Below are 19,196 nucleotides of genomic sequence, written 5' to 3' on the forward strand. Positions count from 1 at the left end.
GCCGCCAAGCCGACGATACTATCTATAATACTCGTATCTTCACAACTTAGTTGTCTTAAAATATCACTTTCAATTGCAGAGCCAAAATATTGAATCTTCTAACATGGAGGGTCGAAGCATGTTTCTGTTTAACTTCAATTTTTAATGTATTTTTAACAATGTGTGGTGCGGGCCCCTTTGATAGCCTGCGCGTTAATGCGGCCCTGTAATCTAGTCTAACATCACCTGAAGGAATCCTACATTCGGTGTAAGACTCACTAAAACTTCTAGTCGGGGGTTTAGAATTGGTGAACTGCTATTTTGGAAGAGTTTAGATAATCTAATATTTTTAAGGTTTTTATACTTCTACAAATAAGTTTAGTTATTCCACTCCCCCTTAATATACATCCTAGGATCCTAGCAGATCCTAGTTTAATCTAACTTTTCGAGTATTCTGGAGCCTTCTTTTAAAGCAAGATTTTTATTTTCATGATTGTGTTATTGTTTCCCATGAACAACAATAAGAACGAACATTGTGATGATAAATTACTTGATACAATAATGCATAGTTAATTGAAATTTGAAATCATTAGAATTATTTCAAATTATTAAATAAAAATGGTATTATTCCACAATCTAGTGACAAACATTGTGTTTACATTACAAAACCAGGTGTAAATAATCACTATTGATTGTGTGTTTTCAAGACGAAATTATCTAATATTACGATAGCAAATTAGGTTTTAGTACTAGCTGTACCCCGCCATGCGTTGCTGTGGATCAATCTGTCTGTGCAGATAGAAAAACAATTTTTGCTGGATTTTATTTAGGTATTGGAGCCAGGAAGGAGTCTGAAAGGGTCGAGAGGATGCACTAGGTGGCATGAAAGGCTGGGAGGTGACTGGAGACAGCGGTGCTGCCAAGGTCTGTTATCTATGTGAGGATGTTGTGTCGGCGCTCTTTATTGGCAGCAGACACATGTCAGCGCTATATTAGCGGCGGACACATGCCTGAACGGATGACGAGCCTCGTGCTGGCACAGTTGGTGGACGGGTAGTCTCTCTCCCTGCAGCAGCTGGTACAGTTCCTTCGCTACCTAAGACTCTTGCAGCAGAGTCTCCATCTTCTGTCTTCGTCGAGCGTCACAGCGGTGCTGCCAAGGTTTGTTGTCTATGTGAGGATGTTGCGTCGGCGCTCTTTATTGGCAGCAGACACATGTCAGCGCTATATTGGCGGCAGACACATGCCTGAACGGATGACGAACCTCGTGCTGGCACAGTTGGTCTAAATAACAAATGTAGATCCTAGGAAATAAATTGTACAGCGCCCTTGAGGTGATTTTTCACAAAAACGGCACTCTACAAATTATCCAATTATTATTATTATTATTATTATAGCGATTTGTTTTTAAAAGCGCGTCTGTCCAACAGATTATGGTGTTTTTTAAAGAAAGCATGTTTTCTTGTCACAGGTTGTCGAATGCAACGTTGTGACCAAATTTCAAAGCGATTACTTTACCGATTTGTAAAGAACTTTCGGAGCTTTAAGATTTTTATTCAACGAACATTTACATTTTTTTTAATGGCATTTTTAAACAGATGAAAAACTTTGTTTTTCACGGATTCAAGAGGAGATGATGAAGAGGATTAACTTCAATAAGTTAATCCTCTTCATACTTCGTAGTTTTCATTCTTCGTATGTTATGCTGAAACTGGTTCGTATAAACCAGAGGTTCCCAAAATTTTTTGCCCCGTAGACCACTTGCCAAATATTTTTTCCGCAGACCATGCCTGCCGAATATTGAATTTTCCTAAAACTATTAACGTCCCATGTGATAATCATTTATTTTTTTCGTAAAAAAATTCCCTTCCCTTGCCTACCCTACAACCGGTGGCGAAATAGTTCCTCTGTTTTTGCATTGTGCAGACAGGGGCGCCTTTGTGAGGTATTACACCAAATGAAAATGGAGCAGGATAAGCAACGGGAATTTCTTTCTGTAGCTGGCCCTACAGAACTGCCCCTTAAGTTCTTTGTTAGTGCTTATTCCGATCAGTTCTTCTTGTCATATGATATCCGATTCTTCGAAATTCCATTTCCACAGTCAAAATTTCCTCAAACTTAGTTTTAAGTCTGTGTGAAGTACATCTAAATGTTGAACGTCATTATTACCCTGGACATTTTTCAAAAACAAGTTGGGGAACTAGGAAAATTCGCGGCTTCCAATGTGCAATGTTTTGGTTCAATATATTATTTCTTACGAGAAAAGGAACGTAGACTCTATTTATATACCAAATATCAAATAAGTAATTTCTCAGTCTATTATTAGTATTATGTAAAGTGTGTTATTTGTGTTAGGTGTATTGTGTCATTTACGGAACTCCTAAATATTGAGTTGAGGTAAATGGGGGTCTGCTCGTATGTACCCCAATTTGAATCTCATGGACCCCCAAATTTTTTTCTCGCTGACATAGACCCCCAGCAAGCCAATATCGACCCCTGGGGGTCCATATAGAACACTTTGGGAACCTCTGGTATAAACTAATAACGTGATGTAGGTTAATAAAGTTTCATTGTTTTAAATATAGTAATAAATAATATATACAGCGGTCTCTCTACGGACCCAAGAAAATGTTTGCCTCACTTTTCCGAAAAACTGCACAGCCTTCATAAAGTAGGGTAAACGCGGCCAGTGAGGTGGAAAAGTGGGCGGATTGTTTAGATGTTTTCCAACACGCGAGTATTGCACAGCATCTTTCATCTGTTGACTAGCATAGGGAGATGCCGCAGCAAGAAATGAAAAATCAACCGGTCTAACGAACAAATTTTCTAACCGTTTAAATAGTGGCCAAGTTATAATTTATGTCTTAACCAATCCAATGTTCATATATGAAATTTTATTTTATTTTATTTGAAAATTATGTTTGCCTACATAAAAGTGCCATGTCAAAAAGACCTACTAAACATTCCGTAATGATTTTTTTACAAGAATCTAAAAACTTTTGTCTGAATCTGTCGATATATTTTTAAATAATCTACTATTGACATAAATCTGGGTAAATATTTAATTTAATGGATCATGTCTTCGTGGGACGACACCAAAACTCAGACTTCCTGACTACGTGATTAGATATTTGTAAATTGTTAATGTTGTGCGCAAAAAGCGCGGTTAAAAAAAGCTTTGGATTAAAACGTCGCAGTTTGAGATCGGTGCCATCAAAACATCAACATGCATCATAGAAATTATTTTGTAGGCAGTTAGAAGACTAAAGTATCCTGATAATAGATAACAGGGTACTTACCCAACAGCAAGTGACGAAAGTGTAACATATTTTTGTTTTCTTTTTGCTTTCTATTTCGGCGGACTGTACCTCTATTTCAAGAACGTGGAAACTTTCCAAAATAGTGATGGGAATAATAAACATTGCAATTTTTGAAAATTGAGTGATGTTTCGAATTACTTGTCAAATTAGTTCCTTTAAAACGAAGACGACAATAATTTGTCTGAGAAAATCAACGACTATTATTATGTATCAAGTCAGATATTTTTCTTTTGGAAAAATCATTTGATTAACTTTTTAGATTATTCTAACTATTGGTCGTGAAAGTAAGATTTACTGTGTTCACAGCATTATTGATAGTATAACTATAAGAAAAAAACTTGTATGGTGCTTACATAATACTAAAAGACATTGTTGATTCAGAAAATCTTACAAATTGTTGAAACATATATCAAAAAGTTTTTTCACGGCCAAAAGTATTATGGTGATTTATTTTTGGGTATTATGCCTTGTTGCACTACCTCCTTCTTTACCCAACGTTTCGGACAGCATTGCAGTGCAGATCATCATCAGGTCAGATGTGTCACATCACACCTCTGACCTGATGATGGACACCGTAATGCTTCAGAAAATCTTACAAATTGTTGAAACATATATCAAAAAGTTTTTTCACGGCCAAAAGTATTATGGTGATTTATTTTTGGGTATTATGCCTTGTTGCACTACCTCCTTCTTTAGCCAACGTTTCGGACAGCATTGCAGTGCAGATCATCATCAGGTCAGATGTGTCACATCACACCTCTGACCTGATGATGGACACCGTAATGCAGTCCGAATGGTTGGCTAAAGAAGGAGGTAGCGCAACACGGCATAATACCCCAAAAATAAATCTCTATGAAATATTAATAAGTGCATAAATAAATTTGCTTTGTAACACATGCATTACAAACATCATAGAATCCGAATGCAAAATAGTGTAAAATTAATAAAATTCTCAGATAAAAATAGATTTAAAAAATGCGAAAATTCTTCTTCATAGTACCGTAGGTACAGCACATCATCATATACATACATACGAATTTCGGTTTACTGTGAAATATGTTATTCCTAAGAGAAATTTTTTAACGTTCAATGAACTCAAATTTGATTTGAATTTAATTTTCATTTTCGAAATAGTAAGTGTTTTGTATGAAGAATAGTTTAAACAAGCGATACAGTAGGTATAATATAATATTTTAACACAAATAAAATTGTCTTTATCATAATTGAAATTATAATTTTCCGTGATTTTTCACGGGTCTGCGCTAATCATAATTTTGAGTATAAATGACAATAATTCAGAAAGTTCTATTATCAATAATTTGAACAAGAAAACGTATTTCTCGATTTCCAATTATTTCTGGTAGGTAAGTAAGTACCTGAAGAATATATTATATTTTTAACATTCCGACCATAAATTCTATCGCTAAAATATATTCGAATAAATTTCCACAGATTATTTCGAAATCGATACCTTAATTACATCTATGTCTATCGATATTTACATTTTAGTATTTTTGTAAAAATATTTACCATCGTATAAAGTATTTTGGGAGGCGTGCGGCGCTACGCACGCGTGAAATTGCTTTTTACGATATGATCCGTCAAATTGGCGTTTTTTATGAATCCATAAATAAAGAACATTATTGTCACCAGTGACGTCACACAAGAATGGTTTACCATTATTACTTATTTAAAACAGACGTGGGCAATGATTTTTGGTTCGCGAGGAAGAATTAGTACCTACCTAGCTACTAAAAATGTTAATTCTAATATAAAACACAAGTAACATTACTATTTTTAAAGTATTAATATAATAATAATTGTAAATAGCTCTGAGCAATGGAGATAGTCCGCTGGCCACATAGAACAGTACGCGAGCCACCGGTTGCCAATAATTTAATATGCAAAGTCAGTACATTTTTTTAGGATAACTGTCAAATGAAACGCTGTCACTGAACTCGCCCCTATTCTTTTATAAAATGGTCTTAGCTTTGAAAATTAAATAGACCTACTTATTCGAATAATTGGTATCTAATTAGATTCCATCAGAAAATCGGCATTTGTTTTTCCTAGAGTTCGTCGCGCGCCGTTTGTCGTTCATATCGATGGCCGCAACTAGTAGTTATTTTGTAATTAGTTACTCTCTGCCTGTGTAATGTTAACAATCTTATTTCGAGGTCAATGTCAATGTTGAATATTGTAGAAATATTACAGCCATAAAATAACTCGAACAACTTTTCTGAAAATGTTTTGTTTTTAAGCGGATGTAATTTATACTCGAGTTGTTTGGATGTAAATTCGGAAAAACGTATTTATGCTACAAATTGGAGTCTATGGACTTTGGTCCAACTTTCTGAAGCATTTGAGAATATTAATTGACGTAGGTACCTACTAATTCAAGAGTCAAAGTTCTAATCGTTCTGCCTCAGAGGCTTGGAACTACCTTATTTACAATATCTTCAATCATTCCTCGAACGAAATTAAAATCAGAAAAAAAAATCCTCAGGGCGGTCATCTTTGGGAATGGTGTGTGGAAGGTCTTTTTTAAGGAGAGGAAGGGGTGGATGTTCTGGTAAGGAAAAGGGTATGAGGGGTGGGTAGGAATCTTGGGGTTAGTGTGTACGGATTGACGGACATTTTTTTTTTTTTTTTTACATAATATAACAATTACATAATATAATTACACAATATAGTACAGTTATTAATTACATAATATTAGTATTTGATGTACCCCCATAAATAAGCAGGGCTTGTGTGTATGGGGGTGTTGTTATATTGGTTTATATTTGGTACGATTCAGTTCAACTGTTCGGAATACTTTTTAAGGTGGCTTTTGAATTCGTTTATATTTGCATTCATGTTTCTAATTTTTTCTGGTAATGAGTTAAAAAATTTAACTCCGAGATATTCATGGTTGAACTGTCCTATTGTTTTTTTACATTTAGGAGTAGGAAGTATTGACGTTTGTCTAAGATTTCTGTTATTTTTAAAGGGTGCAATTTTATTTTGAATATAGTTTTTATAAATTTGTAATGTTGCATGGTAGAAGTATAATGCACTTAATTTTCTGACTTTAAATTGTTTGAATAAAAGTTCGGACGAATATGAATAGGGTTTTTTTTTAATATGGTTTTTATTATTAGTTTTTGTGATATGTAAATTGTTTGTGTTTGATTTTTATATGTACCGCCCCAGCCTATAACGCCGTATTGTATAATAATTGATTGACAGAAAGCGAAGTATGTGGTTCTAGCAGTGCTTTTTTTTCCATTTAACGCGGTGGAACGGCGTTCCGGCACCTTTTTTCACGGTTTTATTTCAAAATCAATTAAACGAAAAAATATTTGCGCTTAAGTAATTACAATAATAATTCGTTAAAATGATAAAATAAGGTACAGGTGGAAGCCATTTTGAATGTTGGCGTGTTAGTGTTAGTGAAGTAACCGTTTAGTTTAAATAGCAAACCTGCGTATGTAACTAGCTTCATACGTATGTCTTTGCGTATTATGATTTTGACAGTTTGACGTTTATCGCATGGCGGCATCTGCGTATATTGTTATTTACGTTTGTTTAGTCAGTTTGTGTTACGATTACGTGTTGTGCAACTATTTTATATATTATTTAGTGCAACTCCAAGTTTAAGTATGAAAAAAATTTCCTATTACTTCTCAACCACCGGCAGCGGTGCCGATTCCGTAAATAAAAAGCTCAAAACAGTAACAGAAACGATGACAGAAGATATGGAATTATCGGTACATGTAGAATGTTCCTGAATTATCTCGAGCTGATCTCGGGGATCAAGGTCGAACTCAAAACGATTGGCCAGACTGCTGGTCATTAGATCAAAAAAACGATTTTTGCTCAAAAAACGAATGGTTGAACGTACACAAAATGAAACTTGGCTGCACAATTTGCAGAAACGTTGGAACTCTTGGAACTGAAACGACAATGGGAATGAAAATATCCAAAAAATGGGCCAATAATGAAATTACGTATTCTGGGAAAGAGAGGAAGCTACAATTGGGGTCACTTCGAAAAAAAATTTTCGATCACAGAGGATCTATTGCACACAAAGCAGCGTTAAAAATCATTTCTGAAGCCAAAAATAAGCGGATTGAAAATACTTTTTTAAAATCGTTATCTCGCGAAAAAGTAATAACTGCAAACATTTTTCGAACTGCATATAAAGTAGCTAAGGAAAATCAATCATTCAATATGTTTGAAAGTGAAATTAATCTCCAAGAGCTAAATGGGATCGAAATGGGTCATATTCTCCATTCCACTAACGCATGTATCAAAATTGTAAATCATATATGTGATGAAATGAGAAAAAATGTTTTCAAAGAAATTGTTCAATCGAAAAATATAATTTCTTTGATAATTGATGAGTCTACCACCATAAGCCAAAAAACCACCCTCATTGTGTATGTTCGATGCTGTGTCGAAAGTGTTGGAATGAATTCACCAATTAATTTGTTTTTGGATTTGTTTGAACTTAAAGACGTAACGGCAAAAGGAATATTTGAATCATTACTCCAATCTCTTGATTTATATGGGATGACAGAAGAATATTTAAAAAAATATTTAGTTTCGGTTGCATGCGACGGCGCTGCTGTGATGTTAGGTTCTAAAAATGGAGTGAAAAAATTGCTGACAGAAAAATTTCCTTCAATTATAGTTTGGCATTGTGCTAATCACAGATTAGAATTATCAGTAAGTGATGTTGTAAAGAAAATTTCAGGGATCAATAGATTCAAATCATTTATTGATAAACTTTATGTTTTATACCATGCGTCGCCGAAAAATAATAGAGAGTTGCATTTATGTGCAGAATCACTAGGCGTTGAGGTACTGAAAATCGGAAGAGTTTTGAGTACCCGATGGGTGGCATCTAGTTTTCGTTCAGTTTCGGCTGTGTGGAATAATTATGAATCCCTTGTGCGTCATTTTGAAGAAGCGATGAATGACCCTACAAGAGATAAAAATGACAAGTGTACTTACAGTGGCTTAAAGAACAAAATAACATCAACAGCATTTTTATTGGATCTAGCATTGATGTGCGACGCTCTCCAAGAATTGTCGGAACTTAGTTTGGACTTACAAAATCGCAATGTGAACCTTTACATTGCAAATCGAAAAATAAATGAACTCGTTCAAGTTTTTGAAGAAAGAAAACAGGATTTTGGACCCTATTATAAATGTGCTGCAGCTGTTATAAGCAATCTGCATTTTCGTGGAGTTTTACTTCACGAAAAAGTTTCTAAAAATGATCCTCCTATTGATCCGAAAATATTTTATTCCACGTTGAAAACGTCAATTGAAAAAAGGCTGCTAGATAATAAAGATGTCGAGTTTGCACTTTGGGCTCGCGTACTTGACCAAAAATATTGGCCTGAAGACATTGATAATCGGTTGCCATTGGAGAGATGGAAATTAGAAACATTTCGATCAGGCTACAACTAGATGAACGAGAAATGATTCGTGGATTTCGCGAATACATTCTCGAAAAGACATATTCTGAAAAACTCTTGCGTTTGGTATATGCTCTGAATTCTATTCCCATTTCTTCAAGTGAATGTGAACGGGGGTTTTCGCAAATGAATCTTATTATTACCCCAACAAGAGCTTCGTTAAACACTAAAACAGTTTCGGCACTCTTGTTCATCAAACTCGTGGGACCACCCTTGACACTTTTCGATCCTTCAAAATATGTTGATAGGTGGTTACTTAAAGGAAGACATTCGGCCTTAGACTCTAACACTAAGAAAAGGAATCGAGATGATGTATCAGACGAGAATTGGAAAAAACTTTGGAAATCACTCTAAACTTTTATTCAAGTTCATAAATAAATACATTACATATGTGTATTTACAATTATATTTTAAATTTAGTCTTATTTGTACAATATATTTCAAATATAATGTATGTATTTTATTGTTTCTGTAGCTTAGTCTTGACTAAAATAAAAAATTATCGTAAAAATCAACCTTTTTTTGTTCGCTTTGTGGCATGGCTCCTTTAAATTTCATTTAAGTGACATTTGAATATAATTTTATTTAGTAAAAAGCTTGACATGAAGTGAGTTCCGGCACCTTTTTTTTTTAAAAAAAAGCCCTGGTTCTAAGTAATTTTTATAAATCTCTTACTGCGGGGCAAAGAGATGGGTCAAAAGAGTATGGCTGGAGAGGTTCCTGAAGGGTCTTCCTCAACCGACCAAGACATGGTCAAGCCTCACCCCTGAACCCGGACACCTCTGCTAAGTCACCAAGCGTTGGTAACCATTTGGGGTGACCTATGACAGAGGTGTTGGTATCCAATAAATGATTACTGGGGTGGCGGTACCCATACCCGCCTCCCAACTTCATATCATTCAGTACTTGCAAAATTACTCCAAATTATATCAGGGTTTTAACAATGTCTCTTCTTTTTCTTTTTACAGTACCTGACCAAACAAACAGTAGCGTTGCGAGAAGTGAACGACTCGAGACTTCGAATCTACGAGCAGCTGGAAGTCAGTATTCAAGATCTGGAGAGGGCGAACCACCGGCTGGCCCTCGACCACACAGCCGACAAGAAGCACATCAAAAGCTTAACTGGAACGATTGAAGGTCTAGAAACTAAATGTGAAGATCTGCAGAAAAATGTGGAAGAACTCTCCCGATTACTGGAGCTGCAAAAGCGAAGAGCAGAGCGGCAAAGTGAGCAGCAAGAAAGGCTGCAGAAATCAGAAGTTACCTCCACAACTACAATGGTTGTCCCCAGCAAATGTCTCTCAGGAAGCTCGCCTCCTATGCTCAGAGAGAAAGATCTCTCTCACGAAGTCGAAACAGCTTGCGAAGAAGAGCTGATAAGGATAAACAAGGAACTCGGCGAGAGCAGGATCCTGCAGATGAAGGAGCAGAGAAGGATAACGGAGCTAGAGGAGCAGCTGGCGAGCATGGTGCAGGAGAACAACAGGCTGCAGGAGAAGATGAGGGACTGGAATCAGAATGAAGACGCAATGAAGTCCATGCACGAAGAGTTCTCGATCCTAGAAGAAGTCAGGTAACAAATGTTTATTGTTGTCTCATTATCCTGTGCTAATACAAATAATTTGCTTTATTTCATGGCCGCAAATAGAGCATAATTTATTGTTGTAGATGGGTACATTGAAAGGTAGCTTGGAACTTTACTGAGTTTATAACCTTCCTACCGTCACCCATGATGGCCGATCTTGTTCAAACGTAGGTAATTTGAGTTCAAAAATACTAATTTCAGTTTTGTGTCTGTCCTGATTAACTCTGATTCAATAAAGTCTGGAACTTATATTTGCTTTAAATTTAAGTGTCATTTTCGAAATTGGAACTGATTGTGTGAAAAAATTCGGACTAGTGATAAAGTAGGTAGGTACTTACCTGTAATGTAAAAAAACATTTTAATTATATTTTTCAAATTTGTAATTATAATATCATGGCATCCAAATACAAACATTCTGATAAAGTATTATAAATTGATATAAAAGTATAACTTTGAATAAACATTGGCTATTTATAAAAGTTAATGAAAATAAAATAAGTTGTATACACCGCTAAAGTATTAATTAAATTATTGTAATTATTATTTATATGAATATTTACAAAGGTTTTGGTTGATTTATCCAATTGGTAGACCTCTCATGAAAATGAATTTAGTATCAAAGTTCAATAAGATTATTATTTAATATTGCAGACAGGGTCAACTATGCGGCAGGTGCCTGAGAAGCGTGGATCAAGGAGGGGACGACATGTCCTCCATCATGGACGCAGAGGAAGACGATGACCGCAGCGTGATGAGCTCCCTCGCCAACGAGCCGCACTCACTCGTTCCGCACAAGTTGGTCACCCTGCAGGTGAGTCGCTACCTGGCCAACTTCATGGGCTTCCTGTCCTTCCAGGAGAGTTTCCTGTGAGCCACAACGTCTGTAACACTGTACCCGACCGGTAAATGATCACATTATCTCAGCATCCAGGGATGCTTTGAATGCTGGGAGCGTCACTACAGTGACTGATCATATGGGTCATATTAAGCGATCATGGGAATATTTTATGGGTAATTACATGGCTTTACTATTGTTGGTGCACGACTCAACAATATTTTGAACAATGTGCATGACTTTTAACATTGTACCTGATTGGTTAAATGTTAAATGATCACTTCATTATCTCAGCATCTTGGGATGCTTTGAATGCTGGGAGTGTCACTACAGTGACCGATCATAAGGGTCATATTGAGCTATCATGAGAATATATTATGGGTAATTACGTCGCTTAACTATCGTTGGAGCACAAATTTTTTTAAAATTGTACCTGACTTCTAACGTTGTACAAGACTGGTTGAAGGTAAAATTGTCATATTATCTCAGCATCGAGGGATGCTTTGAATGCTGGTAGCGTTACTACAGTGACTATGGCATTATTTTATAAATGGCTTTAGTGTTGATGGTGCACTATGCAACGCTGATTCTAATGCTGTATCCATGGTAAATGATCACATTACTTCAGCATTCAGAGACAGTTTGAAAGCTGGGAGCGTCACAACAGTGACTTTGATCAAAAGGGTCATTTTAGGGAATTGTGGGTGCATTTTCGTGGTTTAACCCGTTGATTATTAGGAAATCAAATTCATATGATGTTTGGGACCAAATTTGGTCTCCTAATAATTAACGGGTTAACTGATATTGAGCTTCAGTGAAATTTTGATTTTTAATAAATATAAATATTAGTTACAGAAGGATATTTGGGAAACGGAAACTTCTTTCCTTCATGACTAATACATTATTTGGGGACGTTGTGCAAAGGGAATTGAAAAAAATCAGGATTGCACGAATGCTATTGCAATGGGAAAATTATCAGCTGAATTATTATTCTATGGTGCAATTGTAAAGAGTTAATTTTACCATGGTCCTGCTGTTGAGAGCTCTTTGCAACTTCTCCGTTTTTCTCTTAAACTATGCACGAATGAGAAAAAGGGTTACAACTAGCGATGAGTCAGTCATGAACGAGCTGCACAATTTGTTGAGCCGTATTCGTACGACTCCTGGTAAACTGTACGATGGCTCAATTGAATGGTAACGGTATTTTAGAAAAATAGCGCCATTAAAAATATCCAAGTATTGATTGTTATTACATATTCAGAGACATATTCTGACAGTCCGACATCTTGTCTTGGACATACTCGTATATAGCTACACCTACTAACTATCTAGAATCTTATTTTTCTCGTGGTATGAGGCGGCGTACAGTATCAGGCGAGCACAGTATGTTCATTGCTCATACACTCTGAGCTATGAGTTCAATGTTCGAGTGAGCCATCGTTCAATTAAGTCGACTCTTTGCGTCGTACGAAAATATTGAGCTGGTGACTCCCGCTCATAATAAAATGAGTCATGACCCATCGTTAGTTACAACGGAGCTTTCAGCTGTACGTCTATTAAAACGCATGCCAACTCGTTATATTCTTAATAATATTATAGGTACCATATTGAATCAATGATTGACTTTATAAATACATGTAGGTGTAAGCGACAAACAAGTGTATTGCATGTTTATTGGTCAAATACCGTTTTGGACTGGTATTTTGGAAGTATGGCGGTGGACAATTATTTGATGGGAAGTAGTTTTTACGTAAAATAAACTACATTTAGCGGCTAAATTTAAAATGATATTTGAAGACAGAATAATAAAGAAACATGCTAAGTCTGTGCGTTAGTCCTGCATTAAATCTGGTTCAATGAAATCAAATTTGCTTTGAATTTAAGTGTCATTTTCAAAACTGATTGTTTAAAGAATTCAGACAAGTGATAAAGTAAGTAATTTAGTAGGTACTTTTCTATAATATAATATTATCAAAGCATTTTCAAAATTGAACCAATTTTTCAAGAAATCAAACTACCCCGTGATTTTTCAAGGGTCTGCGCTAGTTTTATTTATAATCTTGATAAATTTTATTAAAACCAAAATAATATTGTGATACTTCAATCCCCATTGACAAATCAATCAATTACGTCAATGTCAATCTCAAATGAAGTTTTTAAATGCCTATGCCTATCAGTACCTACCTACATAACATTTTTAATGATTTTTCATAACGTTTTGTGATATTTCACAAAAATGGCGCTATGCAAGTTATCCAATTATTATTATAAGTAACAGGTAAAGTAACATTATTTCGACATCAGCCAAATACAATTCTAGAAATATTACAGAAAATTGAAAATAATAATATTATTCTTGAAATCTTTAATCATTGAAGAACGAGAATGAGAATATTAAAAATACGAAACAGAAAAAGACACAGAAAATAGAAAAGTAAACATCGCAACTGGGAATCGAATCTGATACTCTGCCTTATTGGGATAACACTCTTCCAATTGTGTTACAACTGAGACCTTGTTATATTTGGTTATTAAATTTAAGAACTACAAGTAATAACTTCAATTAATTCCCATATTTTAAAGGCTGCCATCTTTTTGAATGGTTGCAAAGTTCTAATTGAATTTATCTGCAATCTAGATTTTGTTTATCAAATAACATTTATAAATATGATTTATACGTACTAATAATTGAATATGTGGGGTTGCATGAAATTATCAATGTATTGCTCTATCAGAAATAAAATATAAATTCAACAATAATATTTTAAGTGGTATCAAAAATAACCTTTGAATACTAATAATATGTACAACTCCTGTAATATATTGGCAATATTTACTTGTATTCGCTGGCAACTCTGGCCACTAGAGGCGCTAGTGTATAATGGCATAATCATGCGTAAAATCCATTAAAATGTTTGAAAGAAAACCAAGCCTCACAACTCGTGCCGCTAGGAGGCGCTTGTATAGCAAGCTGTCATCAGAATATATGAAAAAAGTCAGAAGTTGGAGGTATTGTAACTATTCTACGGTATATTAAAATTATAAAAAAGACCACAATTAAGATTAAAATTAATTAAACCAATCAAGCAAAGATTGTTGAATTTATATTAGTTTTTTTTCTTCATTGAATGTAACTATATACTATTTATTTCAGAAAGTAGTCGAGCATGCTTCGTAGTTATTAAAATGATTTAAATATCGAGCTTCAAACTGTTATATAATACTTGCACAGGGGTGCCTCATTAATGAATTGTGTATAATGATTCTTAGATAAATAATTTGGTAATGTTTCTCAGGCCAAAAGTATATTACACCTGCCTCTGATGTTGCTTATGCTTTGGATATGCATTTTGAGAAGGTTTTGCCGTAGTATACTTTGGATTGTTCATCATTAGGTTGGTATCACACTCCCCAACTTGTAAATACATTACTCAACGGCAATAGCACCACCTTTGCTTAACTTTTTGTGGAGTTTGGGCTTTTTAAGGTTGGATTTCTTAATAACTAAATATATCCTTGGGTTTTCTTTAATTAAAATGGCTGAACAAAATTTTTTACATTAACTACTTCAGCCCTAAAACGAGGTAAAAAATGGTCATATACTTATGTGACTATATCCATCACCATAAAAGTTATAACCTATTTTAATTACACTTTTCACAAAACTTAATATTTTGTTTTATGTGAAGCTTTTGCTTTACAAATGCAAACAATGGCCCGGTATATCAGTTGGTTTTAAGCTCGACTTAGGTGGAATGATGAATGAATCGAGCTTAGCAACATAATCTGTGTAGAGGTTGTAAGCCTAGAACAATATTAAACATACTGTCTATTATTTTAATAAAGGAACTTTTTTATTTCTAAAACCAGCTGCAGTATACGTGAGTGTTAAACTATCCTGTTTACTGTAATCGCAAGAATCTATATCTTTCAAAATGTCAAATGTTTTAGGCGGGTTTAATTTACAAGTTGATTTTTTTAATAAAGTTTCCCACATCAATCAGCATGATACTAAATATGAGGATACAAATTTTAAATAGTTTTTGTTTTGAGGTCAGTGCACCACATTCATGAAATTATGACAAACAAACCGCTGAAAACAAACTGTCCTGACATTGAAAAATCTCTCTTATAATACCTTACCAGATAATTTGTCTATTTTAGATTGATTATCAAATAATAACATCAACATCCCTCAACGCTCGATAAATATAATATGTAATCCATACTGATAGAAATGATGCAATTTATGTAAATTTCAGCGAAATGAAAGTACATAATTACTTATGTAAATGTCATATTTGACATTTGCCACTACTAGCGCCTCAGCGTCTAAAAAGGGAACTATTCTGCGGCTTACCAAGGCTTGAACGACTGATTTAGCCTGTTTAAATTTGAGCGAGGAATGTAGTACATAGCGAGGATACAGATTGACTGATATTTCGGGCCAATAACACACTTCTGATCAAGTTTGGCAAAGTTGTCATTTTTATGGCAGAACATTTATGTTGCTTTACAATTTGAAAGTTTTTTTCACTTTCTCTCCTATTTAATATCCTCAACTACCCACTACTATAACCTAAAAACAAAATCAAATGCTTTGTTTCACCCCATAATTTATCTGTTAAAACATTAACTGCTTAGCTTTTGTTACATGAAACCGACATGATACAGAAAAAAATATATCACAAGAGCCCCCATTGGCCCCATCTAAACCAGATATCACTACCCAGTCCGGCGGTGTTGTTGGTTTTATGAGAAAGTACCTACCCCAGTTTAGAAATTCATTACATACACTATATATAATATTAAATAATAATGTTTATGATTGCACGCTTCTGGGTAGTTCTGCTTGAATGAATGCACTATATGTATTGCACAAGGCACTGGTTCGGGCTTCAGGCTATATAATATAAAATAATAATTGTTGTCTAGCAGTACAAGCAAAGTATTTAATACATACACAACAAAAAAAAACACTATATAATACTACACATCTATCTGTATAATAACCGTTAAAATAAATTGATAAGAACTGTAACAAAACTGATTTGTTATTTTTAATTTTAGTTATGTGAAAATTTAAAAAAAGTACCTATTTATATATTTATGGAATAAACAGTATTTTTTTTATAGCCATAACAATTTTCCATCTATATCATGCTCACAACTTTGAAACTAAATTGGCGCCCTTGTACTGCATTCTGTCCCAATAAAAAATATGTCTAATGCGTGTGGGTACTTGTACTTAATTCTGCATGTTGTGGGTTGTTATTTTATTTTTTGATTTGACAAAAAAATATTTTGAGTCTGTTATAATTTGATTGTTTTTGTTGCAAAATTTTTCCATCTGCAGTGCTCTATTATTATAAATAAGAGACAACCACACTGAATGATAATCCCATTCCGTACTATCTGTAACTTGTTTAGGATTTGCCTTTTAATCTTTTAAAATACATTTTAATGTTTGAATCTCATATGTTTCTTAGAAAACAAAAATTGTTAACTTTCCTTTCCTTCGTAAATGAATACTTCTAAAAACAAAAGATAATTATTACATTATTTATCGAACCAATTAACTTCAGAAGTTTAGTGATCTTTTAAAAATTCTGCCTCACATATATTTTGTATTTTGAATAAAAACGGCTTACATGCCTGTGGAAGACAAAGTCTTAAAATAATATATTGTCATCATTCTCAAGTTATTATATATATATATGACATGTGATTCGAATTTTCGATTGACAAACTAATAAATTTGTTTTCATCCAGGATCCACGAGGCGTCAGTTCCGTCCAGGCCTGGGCCACACCCGGCTGTCTGGTGGACAACCCCTACAGGGACCTGGTGGAGAAGTACGAAGCTCTCCTCGAGGTGCAGCGCCACCAAGCCAACAATGTGCGCAAACCCAAACTTCAAAACACTAGCATCTCCACAATCAACACTTCCGCACCATTGTCTCTACAAGAAGAATTGCAAATGTCTGGAGATTTCAGTCAATTTAGCATTAAAGACACAGACGAAGAGAGTGGCCACGGCGATGATACAAATAAGTCTACCAACACACAAAACAAATCTAACAAATGCGCATCCAACCGCAAGAACTTTATCAGAACTCCCGACTTCTCCGAGGCAGAAACATCTTCCTCAGGATTCTCTGATGAAACCAGCAACAAAGCCACTCAAACAGACAGAGAACGTCCCGGCTCTTTCCTATGCACTATTGCTGATGGAGAAGATTGTCGATTCAGTATTTATGATGATGCTAGCCCTATTGATAGTAGATTTAGGAACAGGCCCGAATACAGGGAACTCTTCAAAGAGATATTCACCATCCTCAAGAAGGCTGCTGAGAATAAGGACGAGGGAGAGAAACTTCCACTCCTCGATGACGCCGTGCCTGTGAAGTGTCCCCCTGTGACACCTGCTAACGAAGACATGCCCGGAGACTTTACTGATGAAACTCAAAGCATCATGTCTTCTGTCATGTCAGAGCAGTCAGTGGCCTTCTCGGATATTACGCCTCCGGAGAATGTTCAAACAGAAAAAGAAAATGTAACTAAAATTACAGACGCTCTGAAAGTATTGCAGGAAAAGGGTAAAGAAGAGCCAAAACAAGTGACAGCTGAACCGAGTGGTGAAGCACCCAAGGTGTTGACTCCCCTAGTCCGTCAACCATTGGATTATATGGTGGCCAGCCCTCAGTTCCGCAAGAAGTCCTCCAGGCACAAGAACAGGAAACACAGCCAGGACAGGCAGGGAGCTGAGTCCCCCGTTATTCCTTCTCCCCCCAAGGTCTGCTACCAGCGAGGTACGGGAAGCAAGAGACGCCGCGACTACCGGCCGCTGGATGTCAGTCCATTAGTGAAGAGTTCAAAGCCCGCCGCGCCTGCACCCGAATGGAACGGTTCCTCCATGCAGTTCTACAACCGGGCTTTAAACTCCCCCACCCCGAGCCAGAACGGAGGCAAAGTTACCGCTTACCAAAGTTGGAACCCGGAAACTAGCTCGTGGGATGTGAAGCAGAGCACGGCATCGCAAGATCTTAATAAACTGAGGCGATTAGAACTGTCTTACGCCGAGGTGTTGCGCAATGCGGATAAGAATAAGGGAAGACGACGAAAGCATCAATAAAAGTATGCAGCATGTTTTTTACCCTTAGAAATAGGTTTGTTTTTCCTTGTATATTTACCATCAACGTATAATACTTTTAGTCAACATCTAAAGAGATGCTAGTATCTTATATACAACATTTAAGTCCCGAAATGATATTACGTATATTATATAACTCGAGCCATTCCCATAGAAGTTACTAGCACTGATTTGCATTTTTTAAATGTTGTCTCCCATTGTTCTTCTATTTAACATTATTTTTAAAAAACATTTCAATGTTAAAAGCCATTATTTAATGTGTTATTTTATTGTATTTGATGCTTTTACATTTATATAATTTAAGAAGTAGTTTAAATGAAACCTTTAATGTATATTTTTAAAGAATGAATTGTATATAGGTATAAATGATCTAAGCTTGCGTTATAAGTTTTTATAAGATTTTTTCATTTTATAGATTTGCCCCATTTACAATAGATTGTTTGTCCTTTGACTAAAGCAGGATTTTTAAATGTTATTACTACATTACTTTACAATCCCACACCATTATATTTATGTATTTAGACTATTTCCTTAGGACCTTTTTTTTAAACTATTAAGTCACCTTGACAGCTATAATCTATATTCATTAATAACAATTTTTCTTGCATAGAATGATTCTCATTATAATATGAAATGAACCCGTCTCAGTAACAATGATCAGAAGAAAACTTAATATTTATCTTTACCATTCCAATATCTATAAAAATCTACAACAAAATGTTATTTTCTCTGGCTTCATTTATTGACCCCTGGTATCTCGAATCCTACCAGAAAACAGGACAAAAGTCATTTGAAATAAAAGAAAATTTATAAACATAAACATTGTTTTATTTTGTATGTTTGTTGCACAATAA

The 19,196-nt window shown here is 35.1% G+C and overlaps 1 protein-coding gene across 3 annotated transcripts in view; it reads left to right on the forward strand.

Moving 5' to 3' along the window:
* Cen (cerebellar degeneration-related protein 2-like) overlaps window positions 1-19,162 on the forward strand; it is a 153,174-nt gene extending 134,012 nt beyond the window's left edge. For all 3 annotated transcript variants that reach the window (XM_089634840.1, XM_089634844.1, XM_089634841.1), the window contains 3 exons: window positions 9,739-10,343; window positions 11,007-11,166; window positions 16,963-19,162. In XM_089634840.1, coding sequence (XP_089490966.1) covers window positions 9,739-10,343; window positions 11,007-11,166; window positions 16,963-18,324 — 2,127 coding nt within the window. In that variant the 3' untranslated portion in view covers window positions 18,325-19,162. The remainder of the gene's footprint in view (window positions 1-9,738; window positions 10,344-11,006; window positions 11,167-16,962) is intronic.
* Window positions 19,163-19,196: the final 34 nt, after the last annotated feature.

This window comes from Hesperophylax consimilis, chromosome 8 (genome assembly GCF_061612785.1).
Source record: "Hesperophylax consimilis isolate HC1 chromosome 8, BYU_Hcon_1.0, whole genome shotgun sequence".
NCBI lineage: Eukaryota > Metazoa > Arthropoda > Insecta > Trichoptera > Limnephilidae > Hesperophylax > Hesperophylax consimilis.